Here is a 17,273-nt window from a genome sequence, read left to right as displayed (position 1 = left end):
ACACCGTCCTTTGTTTCTTCTTTCGCTCACCGTCATGTTTGAACAATGCCCCAGAGACGTTTGTGGGCAGCTAAATCATCATCCCACTGCCGCGCTGAATTACATCAGAGGAACACGCCACTGTGGGTTCATCTAGCGAGTCTCCTCTTGATGGACATGTGAGCTGCCTCCAGCCTGAGCTCCATATAGAGGACACCGCCAAGGGCGTTCATGTCTGCGTGCCTGGCGGATGCGTGCACCCATTCCCATGTGTGCATGTGGAGGAGGGGATGTGCACATGGCCAGCCTGCATAGATCCTGACAGTTCTCCAGTGTGGCTGTCCCTGCCTGCCCTCCCACAGCTGTGCAGGAGAACAGGTCACTGTGGCCACACACTGTGGACTAGGCTGGGGGCTGGACGTCGGAAGTGGATGGTGGGAAGACACCCCTCACCCCAGCCCGGAACGCTGGAGCCACCTCCTCTAATTCCCTCCCCTCCACTGGGCTCGAAGCCAAATCCCTCTAACCATTTCCCAGACATTCTTTTCCGCCTGCTGCACACTAAAGCCAAATCAGGCCGTTAGTGTCACTCAGCAGGGCTTTGCAGCCTGGGGGACCTCTGGCTGCCTCCCCGGCCCCGCATCTGTCTGTCTCTACCTGCGTGACCTCACACGAGTGGATGGCCTCTGCACTGCCTTCGTTTCCACTTCTGCCAAACGGGGTGTGGGCAAAATGAGATAAGGCATGCCTGCATCCTGGCATACACACATGTGCATGTACATTACTTCATGAGGTTCATGAAGCCCCCAAACCCTCTGGAAACATTAGAGCAGCAAGCACAATTTTTTACAGTCACAAACTCAGATGCGCATAAAACATATAGTCCTTTTCGGCTGGGGTTGGTAATCCTGGAACTTTGGGAGGCTGAAGTAGGCAGATCACTTGAGGTCAGGAGTTTGGGACCAGACTGGCCAACGTGGTGAAACTCCATCTCTACTTAAAACAAAAAAAATTAGCCAGGCAGCATGGTGCCACACACGTGTAGTTCCAGCTACTTGGGAGGCTGAGGCAGAATTGCTTAACTCGGGAGACAGAGGTTGTGGTGAGTTGAGATCTGCCACCACACTCCAGCCTGAGCGACAGAGCAAGACTCTGTCTCAAAACAAGCACACGTATCATTCTTTTCTTTTTCTTTTTCTTTTTCTTTTGTGAGACAGGGTCTTGCTCTGTCCCCCAGGCTGGAGTGCAGTGGCGAGATTGTGGCTCACTTCACCCTCGATTTCCAGCTGGGACTACAGGCGCGTGCCACTACAGTCAGCTATTTTTTTCCATTTTTTGTAGAGATTGGGTCTTGCTATGTTGCCTAGGCTGGTCTTGAACTCCTGGGCTCAAGAGATCCTCCCACCTTAGCCTCCCAAACTGCCAGGACTGCAGGCCTGAGCACTGCACCCAGCTATTTTGGTTTTGTATATTCAAATTTAACACCTGTCATCAATCCCAGAACTTTGGGATGCCAAGGTGGGCCAGTCACTTGAGCTCAGGAGTTTGATACCAGCCTGGGCAACATGGCCAAAAAAAATTATTATCATGGTGAGGTACATACAGCTGTAGTCTCAGCTATTTGAGAGGCTGAGGCAGGATGCTCGCTTGAGCCCAGTAGGCTGAGGCTACAGTGAGTGAGCTGAGATCATGTCACTGCGCTCCAGCCGGAGTGAGAGAGGAAGACCTTGTCTTCAAAAAAAAAAGAAAAAGAAAAGAAATTAATTTATGTCAATGGTATTGAGTGGTAGGTTTCACTGTGTTGACGGAGGGAACCCCGCAAGTGCCGTGGCAAGGCTCTGAAGCTTCATCCTGCTCCCATATAAATATTGATTTAGAAAAGAATTAGAAATATAAGCACATAGTTATTCCTTTATATAATCACGTGTAATCTTATAGTTACTTATAATCATAAAGGTATATACTCAATATAACCTTTACTAATGACTATCAGGTTATGAAGCATGGAACTGAGGTGACATTGTGAACAAGGTGAGCCTAAGATGCTCTAAGCCTCTGTCACGCCCCCATAAGGGCTGCTGGAGGGGAGGGCGCCTCGGCTGTGCAGCAGCGCCAGCTAGGGAAGGAGACGTCCAAAATGGCCGAGATATCTCCTTCCTGGGGAAATTAAGAGTAAACTCCACTCCCCAAAGCTCTTGTGGTAGGCCTGAGGGCTGTCAGGGAGACCCGCAGACATCCGGGGGCTTAACTGTCTCTATGTGATGCTGTGCTTCGGTGCTCACGTTCCACGTCTGATCTCACGTTCCGCTTCTGCACCTGGTTTCTTTATCTCAGAAGATAAGAATTACTTATAGTAAATGTCCTCGACATTTCTAACAAATATGTGAAGAACGCTGACGCATTAGGTTTTCTCCTCGTCTCAGCCACTTGAAAGTCCTGGGCCCCCTACCTTCGAGACACGTGACTTACCTGACCCTACCACGGACCACCATTACCTTACCCGACCTTCCCTGCCCCATGCTTTGTACTCAGTGAAAGAGCATCCGGGCGCTCGGGGCCACTGCAGGTCTCCACACTTTGGTTGGCAGTGGACCCCTGAGCCCACACACTTTTCTCTGTCTCTGTGCCTGCATCTTTTATTTCTAGTTTCTCGTCTCTGCACCAGCAGGGAGGGGCTCGCAGGACCCTGGAGGGCTGGACCCTACAACTGTGGGGTTTTTTGTTAGCTTTGCTTTGCTTTTTGCTGTTTTCACCTGGATCCACTCATATCACGGTGTGGACAGGCTCGTCCGTTCTTCCAGCTGCTGCCGGGTCCTGTGTCATCAGCGACCCGCCACCCCCCCACCCCCCGCCCCCGTGAGAACACCAAGCTTGCCTTTGCCTCCTACAACACCGTGATGGACATCTGTGCGCCTGGAGAATGAGCGTGGGAACTTCCTCAGCCACTTCTGCTGGGGTGTGAAATCTGATGATAGTTCACCTGACTTATTATGTCTTACCAAATTAGGATGGCTGCGCCCGAGAAACAAAACCGGTTCCGCATCCTAAACCTTCCTGCCTCACACCCGGGCCTCGGGGTTTGGGGCTTGGAATGAGCGGCCTCCCCATCCCATTCCGCCCACCCCTTCTTAGGGCAAACCACAGTCCCTTGACTCTCTGCCTGAAAGGCAGATGGTAATACGGGATGAGGAAGAGGACCACAAGTTAATATCTCAGGTTCATTTCTCAAATTATGGCCCCCACAGCATCAGGTAGACAATTGGATGATCCTAAGGAATGCAGGCGTGAGTGGCAAGGCCCCGACTCTCAGTCTGGGCGCAGAGAGAATTTCGCTTGGATGTGAGCACCTCCTTGTGGTCTAATCCCACACTTTTTTTTTTTTTTTTTTTTGCGATGGAGTCTAACTCTGTCTCCCAGGCTGGAGTGCAATGGCGCAATCTTGGCTCATTGCAACCTCCACCTCCTAGGTTCAAGCGATTCTCCCGCCTCAGCCTCCCAAGTAACTGGGATTACAGGCACGCACCACCACGCCCAGCTAATTTTTGTATTTTTAGTAGAGACAGATTTCACCACATGGGCCTGGCTGGTCTCAAACTCCTGACCTCGTGATCCACCCACCTCAGCCTCCCAAAGTACTGGGATTACAGGGGTGAGCCACTTTGCCTGGCCCTAATCCCACACTTTGTAATCCCAGCACTTTGGGAGGCTGAGGCGAGAGGATCGCTCGAGGTCAGTGAAGAAGGAAATTAAATCATAGCAATAAGAGCAAAACAAAACCTTAAAATTTGTAGTTGCTATAGAATAAAGTAAATTTTGCTGTGTTGTGTGCTGTGTAATATAATTCCCCCAGCTCTATTTAAGGCAGAATATTAAACTGCCTTCCTGCAAAACATTTATTCCTTCTCTATCCTCCCCACATTTTTAGCAAAGTTCCTGGGCATCTAAAAATTCCTGTTTTTCTTACTGACCAGCTGCAAGGTCACAGAGCAGATAGAAACTGCCAAACGTGTTTTTCAAGATGTTACTTTTCAAATGTAAAGTACGTCACAAGACATGTTACAAGTTAATTAACCGCTCTTTGTTCCGGCTTCTGTAAACTGGCTTCCGGCTTCATCATCCTGTATCTCCCAGGTGCATAAAAGGCACCCCGTTTTCTTTGTCCTATGCCCAGAATTAGGGAGCAATTCCGCTGGGCCAGTAATCACATTAAATAAAATCCTCCTGCAACCCCATCATTCTCTCCAGATCCCTAATTTCCCGCTACAGTCAGGAGATCAAGACCAGCCTGGCCTACATAGTGAAACCCTATCTCTACTAAAAATACAAAAATTAGCCAGGCGTGGTGGTGCACACCTGTAATCTCAGCTACTCAAGAGGCTGAGGCAGGAGACTCGCTTGAACCAGGGAAGTGGAAGCTGCAGTGAGCCAAGATCATGCCACTGCCCTGCCGCCTGGGTGACAAGAGCAAGACTCCACCTCAAAAATTAAAAAGGAAAAAGCGGAACCCAGAGAGTTCTCTCACCCTCTATATGCTTTTATAATCTCTCAGTTGAATCTCTATGATTAAATTGATATTTAATTCGTCTACATAGAGAGAGAGATACAGCAAATGCAAAACGTTAAGTCATATCTGAGTGTTTATTGTGTCATTCTTGCAAGTATTCTCTAGATTTTAAAACTTTCAAGATGAAAACTTCAGGGAAAAGCAAAGTGTCCTTCCCTCAGCAGCCCCCTCCCTTGTGGATTCACTGATTTGCTAAATATCTATTGAGTACCTGGTACTAAAGCAGGGACGGCGGCAAGAAACAGACCTCTCCGAACACCAAACTGGGAAGGAAGGGGTGATTTATTCGGCCGGGAGCAAGGCGGCTTAGCTGCTTAACAGCCGAGCTTGAGTTCAAAAAGAAAGCCCCTGCCCTTTTAAAGGCTTACAACTCTGGAAATTACATGTGAAAGGGTCTTGACCCATGAAGTAGGTGTGGGGTGGGGGTTTGATCCTCTTTAAATAAATCAATGCCTTCCAGAAAGATTCCTTCATACCGCGCCTATCTACAGGAGGGTGGTTAAGGTGGCGCTGGGCCAGCCAGCCTTTACTTCTCCTATTGAAAGGCAATGTCAAAGTCAAGGGGGAGGTGGTCTTAGATGCTTAGGTCTCCTTCCTCACTCCTTGCTAGGCACCAGAGAACCAGACCACACCTTCTGGCCTCAAGGAACTCTCTTTTTTTTTTTTTTTTTGAGACGGAGTTTCGCTTGTTACCCAGGCTGGAGTGCAATGGCGTAATCTCAGCTCACCGCAACCTCCGCCTCCTGGGTTCAGGCAATTCTCCTGCCTCAGCCTCCTGAGTAGCTGGGATTACAGGCACGCGCCACCACGCCCAGCTAATTTTTTGTATTTTTAGTAGAGACGGGGGTTTCACCATGTTGACCAGGATGGTCTCGATCTCTTGACCTCGTGATCCACCCGCCTCGGCCTCCCAAAGTGCTGGGATTACAGGCTTGAGCCACCGCGCCCGGCAAGGAGCTCCCTTAACCGTAACCGTATCACACTGTGCATTTGCTTCCCAGCAGGTAATGCGGTTTGTCACTATTTTATTTACTCATCTGTGTACCAGGTTTCACATTTCTCTTCCCTCCACTCCCTCCTGCTCCTGCTAGCCTGAACTCCATGAAGAGACTCTGTTCATCCTATCTCAGTCTATCTCTGGCGCCTGACACATGGTAGGTGCTCAATAAATATTTGCCGAGTTAATGAATTTAAGTACCAAAGGGCAGAGACCTCCTGTTTCTCTCAGCTCTACCTCTGGGGGCGTTGAATAGCACCTGGCACATAGTAGGAGTTCAATAAATATGTGCTGAATGTAGGCTGGGCACAGAGGCCGTAATCCCAGCATTTTGGGAGGCTGAGGTGGGTGAATCAGTTGAGGTTAAGAGTTCCAGACCAGCCTGATCAATATAACGAAACGCTGTTTCTACAAAAAATGCAAAAACTAGCTGGCTGTGGTGGTGAGCACCTGTAATCCCAGCTACTCGGGAGGCTGCGGTAGAAGAATCGCTTAAACCCGGGAGGCGGAGGTTGCAGGGAGCCGAGATCTCACCACTGCGCTCCAGCCTGTGAGACAGAGCGAGACTCCATCTCAAATTATCCAGATGTGGTGGCACACACCTGTAATCCCAGCTACGCAGTAGGCTGAGGCACGAAAATAGCTTGAACCTGGGCGGTAGAGCTTTCAGTGACCCGGGATCACACCACTGCACTCCAGACTGGGAGACAGAGCAAGACTCTGTCTCAAAACGAAAAATCCAATATGTGTTGAATGAATAAATTTAAGAGGAATTAGTAAGTTCCAAGAGGGGTAGAGGAGATGCTTTCTGTTTTTTCTTGACTCTTTCTCTCTAGGTCCTAGAACCATGCCTGGCACATAGTAGGTGCTCAGCAAACACGTGCCTGTAACACCCTGATGCTCCCTGAGCCTCCTGACCACGCCCTCACCTGGGGGGCGGAGCTGACAGGGCTCCCTCTGTGACGTCACAAGGGCCCCCGCCATGCCTCTGGCCTTGACCCTGCTGCTGCTCTCGGGCCTGGTGGCCCCCGGAGGCTGGGGCTGCCTGCAGTGCGACCCCTCGGTGCTGGAGGCCCTGAGTCACCTGCACTCCGCCCTCATCCCCAGTCGCTTCCAGTTGGAGCAGCTGCAGGCCCGCGCCGAGGCCGTGCTGCTGGGCATGGAGGGGCCTTTCTTCCGGGACTACGCGCTGAATGTGTTTGTGGGGAAACTGGGTGCGTGCTGGGAGAAGTCGGGCAGCGGGGTGGGCGAGGGATGCTGGGGACCACGCCCCAAGAGGGGAGGGGCCAGGCCTGGAGGGGGTGGGGTCACTTGGCTCTCTGAGGGCCCACTGGAGTGTCCTCTGCCCTCTCCCCCAGAGAGGAATCAACTGGACCCTGTGGCATCTTTTGTCAAGAACCAAACGCAGGACTTAATGGGTAACTCTCTGAAAGGTAGGAGAGAGGAGGGGACGCCTTCTCCAGCATCGCTCCCCTTTCCACTGCTCGGCCCCACTTCCCTTGAATATAAAAATAAGAACAAACATGCATGTCATGTAGCCTTTTTTTTTTTTTTTTTTTTTTAAGAGATGGGGTCTCACTGTTGCCCTGGCTGGAGTGCAGCGTCACCATCACAGCTCACTGCAGCCTCGACCTCCAGTCTCCAGCAATCCTCCGGCCTCAGCCTCCAGAGTAGCTGGGACCACAGGTGTGTGCCACCACACCTGGCTAATTTTCTAATTTTTTATTTTTTGTAGAGACAGGGTCTCATTATATTGCCCAGGCTGGTCTCAAACTCCTGGCCTCAATAAATCCTCCTGCCTCAGCCTACCAAAGTGCTGGGATTACAGGTGTAAACCACTGCACCTGGCCATAAACCAATATACTTTTTTTTTTTTAGATGGAGTCTCACTCTGTCACCCAGGCTGAAGTGTACTGCCGTGATCTCAGCTCACCGCAGCCTCTGCCTCCCAGGTTCAAGCAATTCTCCTGCCTCAGCCTCCTGAGTAGCTGGGATTACAGGCACTCACCACCACACCCAGCTAATTTTTGTATTTTTAGTAGAGACGGGGTTTCACCATGTTGGCCAGGCTGGTCTCAAACTCCTGACCTCAGGTGATCCTCCCACCTCAGCCTCCCAAAGTGCTAGGATTACAGGTGTGAGCCACCGTGCCCAGCCAAATCAAGAACTCTTAAGTCAGGATATTCCAAGGACACAGAGGTTACCTTCCAGAAGCCAGGCAAGAGCCAAATATATATATATATGGTTTTTTTTTATCGTGGGGGGATGTGCAGGGTTTGGACAACCCAGGCCTGCTCAGTTCATGCTTTATTGCACAATAAGGCAAATGGGGGGAAATGCTATGGAGAACAAAAATAAAGTGGGGACCACGGAATAGCGAGTGCTGTGAGTAGGGGTGGGGACTGGGGACTGCGGCTGGAGGTAGGGCATCCAAGAAAGATGTCCCTGAAAGAGGAGCAGGTGAGTAAAGACGTGAGGGGGAGGGAGGCAGCCATGAGGGGGTCTGTGGGTAGAAGGGTTCAGGCACAAAGAACAGCCGGCGGAATCCCGGAGATGGGACCATGGCATATTCACAGAACATCCAAGGAGGCCAGAGCAGAGTGAGGGGGTGACACTGTCTCTGTGGAAGATGAGATATTGGAGTTAAAGGCAGGGAATGGATGCTTTGAATATTGAACCAACAAATAGGATTTGTTGCCAGTCATGCTGATACATGGCACTGGGATATAAGAAAAAGAAAGATGTCGGCCGGGTGCAGTGGCTCATGCCTGTAATCCCAGCACTTTGGGAAGCCGAGGCCGGCCAGTGGATCACCAGGCCAGGAATTTGAGACCAGCCTGGCCAACATGGTGAAACCCCATCTCTACTAAAAATACAAAAATTAGCTGGGCGTGGTGGCATGTGCCTATAGTCCCAGCTATTCGGGAGGCTGAGGCCAGAGAATTGCTTGAGTTTGCAGTAGGCTGAGATCACGCCACTGTAATTCCAGCCTGGGCCACAGAGCGAGACTCCATTTCAAAAACGAAAAGAAAAAGAAAGGCTTCAAGGATGGCACCAAGGATTTTGAACTGATCAACTAGAATTGTGACATCCATTTACTAAGATGGAGTAGACTGGGAGGTTGGGAGTAGGTCTGGAGGAGAATAAGGGGGCTCAGTATTGGCCTCAGTGGGTTTGAGATGCCTCTTAGACATCCACGTGGAGATCCTGACCGGAGAGTTGCATATACAAATCCCACCCTCAGTGAGCCCTCTGGGCTAGTGCTATAAAGGCGGACGGCATCAGTATATAGAACAGTGCCATCCAATAGAAACAGATGTCAGCCACAAACAGGAGTCACATACGTAATTGTAAATTTTCTAGTAGCAGCTGGGACCGGTGGCTCACTCCTGTAAGGCCAGCACTTTGGGAGGCTGAGGGGGTTGGATCACCTGAGGTCAGGAGTTTGGGACTAGCCTGTCCAACATGGTAAAATCCTGTCTCTACTAAAAATACAAAAATTAGCCAGGCATGGTAGCGAGCGCCTGTAATCCCAGCTTCTCAGGAAGCTGAGGCAGGAGAATTGCTTGAACCCAGGAGGTAGAGGTTGCAGTGAGCAGAGATGGCACCATTGCACTCCAGCCTGGGTGACAAGAGTGTGATTCTGTCTCAAAAAAAAAAAAAAAAACAACTAGTAGCCACATATTTAAAAAGGTAAACAGGCCGGGCGTGGTGGCTCACACCTGTAATCCCAGCACTTTGGGAGGCTGAAGCAGGCGGATCACGAGGTCAAGAGATCGAGCCCATCCTGGTCAACAAGGTGAAACCCCGTCTCTACTAAAAATACAAAAAATTAGCTGGGCACAGTGGCGTGTGCCTGTAATCCCAGCTACTCAGGAGACTGAGGCAAGAGAATTGCCTGAACCCAGGAGGCGGAGGCTGCGGTGAGCCGAGTTAGCGCCATTGCACTCCAGCCTGGGTAACAAGAGCGAAACTCCGTCTCAAAAATAAAAATAAAAATAAAATGGTAAACAGAAGCAGGTGAAATTAATTTTGATAATATATTTTAGTTAACCCAATATATCAAAAGCACCATTTCAATATGCAATCCACATAGGAATTGTCAAGATATTTTACAGGTGTCTGCACGTCTTTAAAATGTACATTTTATACCTATAGCATGTCTCAATTCAGACTAGCCCATTTCAACCTTTCAGTAACCATGTGTGGCTAGTGGCCACCACACTGGACAGTGCAAGTCTAGGTAATATATAAAGCCATATGGATTGAAATCATGAAGGAGTGAGTGTAGACACAAAACAAAGAGGAGGCCAGGCACGGTGGCTCGTGCCTATAACCCCAGCACTTTGGGAGGCTGAGGTGAGAAGATCTCCTGAGATCAGGAGTTGGTGAAACCCCATCTTTACTAAAAAGACAAAAAATTCACTGGGCGTAGTGACATGTGCCTGTAATCCCAGCTACTCAGGAGGCTGAGGCAGTAGAATCGCTTGAACTTGGGAGGTAGAGGGTGCACAGTGAGACTGCACGTTGAAGAAAGAAAAGAGAAGAAGGAGGAGAAAGAAGGAAGGAAGGAGAAGAGAAGGAGGAGGAGGAGAAGGAGGGAAGAGAGATCAAGTCCATTTACCAGATGAGGAAAGTGAGGCCAAGGAAGGGTGGTTTTGTCTAGGCCCCACAGTGAATCAGAAGCTTGATACAGGATCTCCCTGGCCATTGATTTGCTCAGTGGACCCTTAGTCATCCTGGTCTTGGTTGCCCCTTATAAATGAAGAGGAGCTTCCTCATCTCTTCTCCTGGAAGCTGCAGGTAGCGGGGTGGGCTTTCTGGGTGCCTCCCACCCCACAGAGATCTCTTTCTCTCCGCAGATGAGCCTCTGCTGGAAGAGCTGGTGACCCTTAGGGCAAATGCGATCCAAGAACTCAAGAAAGTTTTAAGATCATATGAATTAAAAGGTGCAGCATGTCTCTCCACCAATCCCCTCTCCCCTTCTCCCTTGATCTCTTGATCCCCTTTTCCCACTTTTTCTCCCAAACTCTTTCACCTCCCCTATAGCTCAGCCTTCTTCATCTCTCCCGAATCTTCCCTTCTCTCCTTTCCAGCCTCACCCCTTACCCCATCTCCTGATCCCTTCCCAAATAAATTTCAAGTTGTCATCCCAATTTAACTCACCTCAGCTCTTTTATCTTGCAGCCTGCAACGCCAAAATTTGCCGTGAGTTCTGGACCGTCTATCTCTTCCTTCTCTATTCTCCTAACCCGCATCACCCTGTCTCCCCAAATCAAGTCCTGCTACCATTCTTTACTCTATTTGGTGGTTCCCTCACCCCAAAGCCATGGTAATAGGGAGATGTGCTTCTTTAAGGCTTGTGAAAATAACGACTACCAGCAAAACAGTATTTCGAAGGTATGTAAGTCACAATGAGCTAAGCTATGTTGTATTAACAAGTAACCCTCACATCTTAGTGGTTTAACATAACGAAGGTTTATTTTTCTCTCACCCGAATTCCATTGAAAGTTGAGTGGCACTTCCATGTGGTGACTCAGGGATCCAGGCTGCACACACATGGCAGCTTCTAAGCAAGCTTCAAACGGGAAAGCAAATGGGAATCACCCTGGGAGTTTTATAGCCAAGCCTGAAAGGGAGGCACATGATTCCGCTCACTTTCCATTGGCCAGGACCAGGTCACATGGTCTCGATTTACTGAAAGGCACCCTGGGAAATGTAGTCCTCCTGTGTACACCCGTAAAGGAGGAGGCCAGGCACCCAAAGAGGAGACGTCTCACCAGTATCTGCAAAGGAGGCTCCAAATTAGGAAAGTGCAAACTCAGAATTTTTAAATGTTTAATTAAATGTTCACAGCAGGACGTTTAATCTACTGAACGACTGCAACTGAATTTAACTCTTCAATGATTATATAAAAATTATTTTGTAAGTGAACTGTCTGTGCATTTTGCTCAGTTCCTCTGCTGTGCAGTGGGACCTATGAAATTTAGGTGAGCCAAGGAACCGCAACTCCTCGTTCTCTTCTTCCTTCCCACCCTTGCCGGTCCTCTGTTATCTGTCCTTACTGCTCCCGTTCCCCTTGCCTAGGCTTGCTAAAAGAAGAGGTGTTGGACTGTTTACATTGCCAGAGGATCAGTCCCAAGTGTATCCACGAAAAGTACTGCTTTGGTAAGCTTCTGGAGTGGGGGAAGACATGGGACAGGCATGCAAGTGGTTAAGACGGCCATGACCCACTAGATACAGGTTTCCAGGCTCCTACATGCAGCCTCGAATCCTGCCCTTACCATTTGCTTAGAGTGTGACCCAGAAGTTGCTTCTGTATTCTGAAATTCACTTTCCTCCATCTGTTACATAGAAAGACTCCTCTGGAACTTTAGAATGCCCCTAGAACCAATGGCAGATGCTAGAAGAACATTTTATTCTTAGCCGTTGCTGTACCTGGGAATTTGGAAGAATATGCTGAATTCACTCATTCATTCATTCATTCAGAAACCTAAAAAAAAAGTATATAAAAATAAATATAAATATATATAAACACATATAATATATACACACATATATAATATATATAAATATATATATACATAAAACATATGTGTGTGTGTGCATATATATATATATATATATATTTTTTTTTTTTTTTTTTTTTTTTTTTTTTGAGACAGAGTCTCACCCAGGCTGGAGTGCAATGGCGCCATCTTGGCTCACTGCAACCTCCGCCACCCAGGTTCAAGTGATTCCCCTGCTTGAGCCTCCCAAGAAGCTGGACTACAGGTGCACACCACGACGTCCGGCTAACTTTTGTTTTTGTTTCTGTTTTTCTTTTCTGAGGCAGAGTCTTGCTCTGCCACCCAGGCTGGTGTATGCAGTGGTGCAATCTCGGCTCACTGCAACCTCCACCTCCCGGGTTCAAGCGATTCTCCTGCCTCAGTCTCCCAAGTAGCTGGGATTATAGGTGCCCGCCACTGCACCTGGCTAATTTTTGTATTTTTAGTAGAGACGGGGTTTCACTATGTCAGCCAGGCTGGTCTCGAGACTCCAGACCTCGTGGTCTGCCCACCTTGGCCTCCCAAAGTGCTGGGATTACAGGTGTGAGCCACCATGCCCAGCTTAAAAAAATATATTATCATAGCAGAAAAAATAGCGCAATGAACCTACATATATCTATCCAGATTGAATAGTCATGCTGGATCTTTTCACATGCTGTTCTGTCTCTGTGTCACACTGTTCTTGTCACTCCCTCACTTCATTCGGGTCTCAAAGGTCACTTCCTCATACAGGCCTCTCTGATCATAATCTCAAAAGCAGCACTTACTATCAAATTATGGGTGTTTTTGTTCTTGTTTTTGAGATGGAGTCTGGCTCTGTCACCCAGGCTGGAGCACAATGGCATGATCTCAGTTCACTGCAACCTCCACCTCCCAGATTAAAGCGATTCTTCTGTCTCAGCCTCCCAAGTAGCTAGGATTACAGGCACTCACCACCATGCCCAGCTAACTTTTGTATTTTTAGTAGAACAGGGTTTCATCATCTTGGCCAGGCTGGTCTTGAACTCCTGACCTTGTGATCCATCCACCTCGGCCTCCCAATGTGCTGGGATTACAGGTGTGAGCCACCGCGCCCGGCCCAAATTACGTTAATGATGAACATTCTTTCATATTTACTTTGCCTATTTTATTATTTGCCACAGTATCTTAAAAGAAATCACAGCCACAGACACCATGCACCTCTAAAAATAGTGACATTTTCCCAAGTAGCCACGATGTCGTTTCCACACCCATCAAACCTCGTAATGATTCCTCAATGTCAAATAATTCCAGGTCCCACTGTCAACTTCCATAATTGTCCCCAGAATATTTTTCACAGTTGATTTGTTCAAACCAGGCAGGGTCCAATGAAAGGACTTCTTATATCATTCAATTGTTAGGGTTTTCACTTCTTTTTAAAATCTAGAGCAGTGTTTTTTTTATTTGTTTTTGTTTTTTTTTTAGAGACTGGGTCTTGCCATGTTAGTCTCAAACTCCTGGGCTCAAGTGACTTGCCCACCTCGGCCTCCCAAAGTGCTGGGATTACAGGCATGAGCTGCTGCACCCAGCCTAGAACAGTTTCTCTTATCAGTTTTTTTTATTTTCCTCCATGACATTGGCATTGAAAAAGAAGGGAGTGTGTCCTAGAGAGTGTCCCACTTTTGGATTTGCCTGTTTGCTTCCTTTAGCTGGTATTTAGGGACAACAAATATTTTGAGTGCCCTACAATGCCCCAAACTGAGCAACAGTGGAATGGGAGACAGGTGTAGTTCCTGCACTCATGGAGCCCACGTTTTCCTGGTGCCCGGGGTTAGACTGGGTTTCTCAACCTCGGCACTGTGGAGATTTGGAGCAGGATGGACTATTATTTGTTTCAGGCAGGGGCTGTCCTGGTTATTGAAGGATGTTTTAGCAGCATCTCTAGCTAAACAGGTGGGGTGGATGCAAGGCTAAGGAGGGGCGGTGACTTGGAGGTCGGGGCTGTTTCCCCACCCGCTGCAGTCGACAGACAACCCCGCGTGGCCCTGCAGTACCAGACGGATGGCAAACACCCGAGGAACCAAGCTCTGTTGGGCACCCTCATTTCTGTGTCTCTGGCTCTCTTTTTCTTCGTGGTCATCGTGGTCTCGTGAGTCATCCTTGCCTTCTCCTCAGTCCCCCATGTGACCCACTGGGCCCCTCAAAAATGGCGACTCCCAGGATGGGTCACTGTGTACTTTGGAAATCTCTTCAGTCATTTTAGTCTCTGTCTCTCTTTCTCTCTCTCTGTCTCTCTCTTCCCTCTTCTCCCTCCCGCCCCCGCCCCCCCATACCTTTCTCTCACCTGTATTTCTGTCTCTTTCTCAATTTCCCTTTTCTCCACCTCTGGGCCACATTACACCGTCCCCGGGTCCTCAGCACTTGTGCCTTTGTGGGCCTCTTCTTAATTTTGTGGATGCATCAGTAGAAAGACACATACCATCCAAGGTGGCCTCACTCACTGTGTTCTTTTTATTTTTTTTGAGACGGAGTTTCGCTCTTGTTACCCAGGGGGGAGTGCAATGGTGCGATCTTGGCTCACCGCAACCTCTGTCTCCTGGGTTCAAGCAATTCTCCTGCCTCAGCCTCCCGAGTAGCTGGGACTACAGGCGCGCACCACCATGCGCAGCTAATTTTTGTATTTTTAGTAGAGACAGGGTTTCACCTTGTTGACCAGGATGGTCTCGATCTCTTGAACTCGTGATCCACCCACCTCGGCCTCCCAAAGTGCTGGGATTATAGGCATAAGCCACCACGCCCAGCCTTTTTTTTTTTTTTTTTTTTCACTCCAGCCTGGGTGATGGAGTCTCATTCTGTCACCCAGGCTGGAGTGCAGTGGCATGATCTCGGCTCACTGCAACTTCCACCTCCCGGGTTCCAGCGATTCTCCTGCCTCAGCCTCCTGGGCCTCATTATGCTCTATTCATCATCATAATTACTGTTGTTATATTCATTTATCTTCTTCTGGCTTTCAAAGATAGTGAAAATATTTCCATGGACTCCAGGCCCTGCGCCTAAGGAAGAAGTGGCCCACATCTTCCTCTCCCCCTCTTAGCATATCTCCCTGCCTCTTTCTGCTTATGCCCCACCCTGAACTCCTTCCCCAGCCCCTCTCTTCCCCTTTCCACCTCAATTTCTATCTCTCTCTCGGCCTCCTCCAAGTGCCCCATTAACCTCCTTTCCCTGATGCCTCAGTTTCTCCCTATGCAAAAAGGGGGTAATGCCAGCACCTCCCTCTGGGGGGTGTGGTGAGCACTGAATCAGTGAAAGCTCTTTTTTTTTTTTTTTTTTTTCCTTGAGACAGAGTCTTGCTCTGTCACCCAGGCTGGAGTGAGTGACATGATCTTGCAACCTTCACTCACTGCAACCTCCGCCTCCCAGGTTCAAATGATTCTCCTGCCTCAGCCTCCTGAGTAGCTGGAAATACAGGTGCCCACCACAACGCCCAGCTAATTTTTGTATTTTCAGTAGAGACAGGGTTTCGCCATGATGGCCAGGCTGGTCTCGAACTCCTGACCTCAGGTGATCCACCCACCTAGTCCTCCCAAAGTGCTGAAATTACACGAGGGAGCCACCTCGCCCAGCCAGTGAACGCTCTTAGTAGCATTTAGCACATGGGGAGTGCTCCGTGCGGGCCAGCTCTCTTCCAACCCTGACTCTCTCCTCACTTGTCTATCGCCCTGTGTATTCACTTCCTATTGCTGCTGTAACATCACCACTAATTGAGTGACTTAAAACAAAAGCAGTGCATTCTCTGGGTTCTGAAGGCAGAAGTGTGAAATTAGGGGTGGGCAGGGTTGGTTTCTTCCAGAGCCTCTGAGAGTGAAACCACCCCATGCCTGTGTCCTAGCTGCTGGCGGCTGCTGGCAGTGCTTGGCATTCCTTGGCTTCCTTCTAATCCCTACATCTCTCTTTACGTGGCTTGGTTTCCTGTGTGTCCATCTCAAATCTCCCTCTCCTTTCTCTTCTAAGGACACCTGTCTTTAGATGTAGGGCCCATCCTAAATCTCTTATCACCTTAATTACATCTGGAAAAACCATGTTTCCAATTAAGGTCATGTTCCCAGGTACAGGGAGTTGGGACTTGGGTATATCTTTGGTGTGGGGGACACAGCAAAACCCACTCTACCCTGCTTCCTCCCTGTCTCTACCTTCTCTCTCTCCATTTTGCCTGTGTCTCCTCTTGTCTTTTTAGACTCTTTCTGTTCCCACATTTTACCATCACCCCTGGTCCCAACTTTTCTATCCCCTCTCCTCACCAACTCCTATTGGCAGAGAACCCTGAAAATCTGCCCAGACACCCACGATGTCACTTGATGAGCCAAATCAGGCCAAAGATTGGAGGGAAGTTATGGGGGGTGGGGAAGTTATGGGTCCCCTGATCTGGAGGAGCCTGAAATGATCATTGTAACCTACAGGCTTTTTCTCTCTGTACATACAGGGCTTGTACATACAGGCAAAACCGAAAACTCCTGCTGCAGTAGGACGGTGTTTGGGGTTTGTACTGAGAAAGAAAAATACATTTAATAAAATTGATGACAATCATCAATGTCTCTCTCCGTTTTCTGGGTACCCTCCCCCCAGTTGGCTCTGTTTCTCTACCTGACTGGGTTTTCCTCAAAAGCTGGGACTAGATCCCACTCATCTGTAGACGGACATTATCCTAATTCAAGGTAGAAGTGACTTGGATCTTCAAAAAGGATGGACAACACATGTAAGGGTCTGAAGGGACAACCATTTCTCCTCTAGGAAGGAAATGCATCCGAAAGGACATGAGTCAATGCAAGCCTCGAGGATGGTTAAACAGAGAAAGAGCAGAGGTCGATGTGGAAGGCACAGGGTTTCTTCTCTATCTGAACTACAATTCTTCACCCTCTGTGCACCTGAATACTAGATTCGGATATTCTTCTCTTTTTTCTTTTCTTGTATTTTTGTTTTTTGTTTTTGTTTTGAGACAGAGTCCTGCTCTGTCGCCCAGGCTGGAGTGCAGTGGCGTGATCTCAGCTCACTGCAACCTCTGCCTCCTGGGTTCATGCGATTCTCCTTCCTAATCCTCCCAAATAGCTGAGATTACAGGCCTGCGCCCCCACACCCAGCTAATCGTTGTATTTTTAGTAGAGACTGGGTTTCACCATCTTGGCCAGGACAGTCTCCAACTCCTGACCCGCCTCGGCCTCCCAAAGAGCTG

General features: G+C 48.8%; 1 protein-coding gene across 2 annotated transcripts; it reads left to right on the top strand.

Annotated features, from left to right (window-relative positions):
* The first annotated feature begins 6,519 nt into the window (after positions 1-6,519).
* On the top strand, positions 6,520-16,649 carry IZUMO2 (IZUMO family member 2). Of its 2 annotated transcripts, XM_002762394.6 has the most exons (7): positions 6,520-6,754; positions 6,899-6,973; positions 10,403-10,489; positions 10,728-10,748; positions 11,628-11,708; positions 14,069-14,195; positions 16,527-16,649. In XM_002762394.6, the coding sequence occupies exons 1-7, from the start codon at positions 6,523-6,525 to the stop codon at positions 16,567-16,569; spliced, it is 666 nt and encodes a 221-aa protein (XP_002762440.1). In that variant the 5' UTR covers positions 6,520-6,522; the 3' UTR covers positions 16,570-16,649. The 2 variants fall into 2 exon arrangements, with proteins under 2 accessions (XP_002762440.1, XP_035142484.1); XM_035286593.3 differs by lacking the exon at positions 6,899-6,973.
* Positions 16,650-17,273: the final 624 nt, after the last annotated feature.

Source organism: Callithrix jacchus, chromosome 22 (assembly GCF_049354715.1).
Source record: "Callithrix jacchus isolate 240 chromosome 22, calJac240_pri, whole genome shotgun sequence".
Lineage (NCBI taxonomy): Eukaryota > Metazoa > Chordata > Mammalia > Primates > Cebidae > Callithrix > Callithrix jacchus.
Note: the sequence above shows the minus strand (reverse complement) of the source record. Positions and strands in the feature narration are given on the sequence as shown.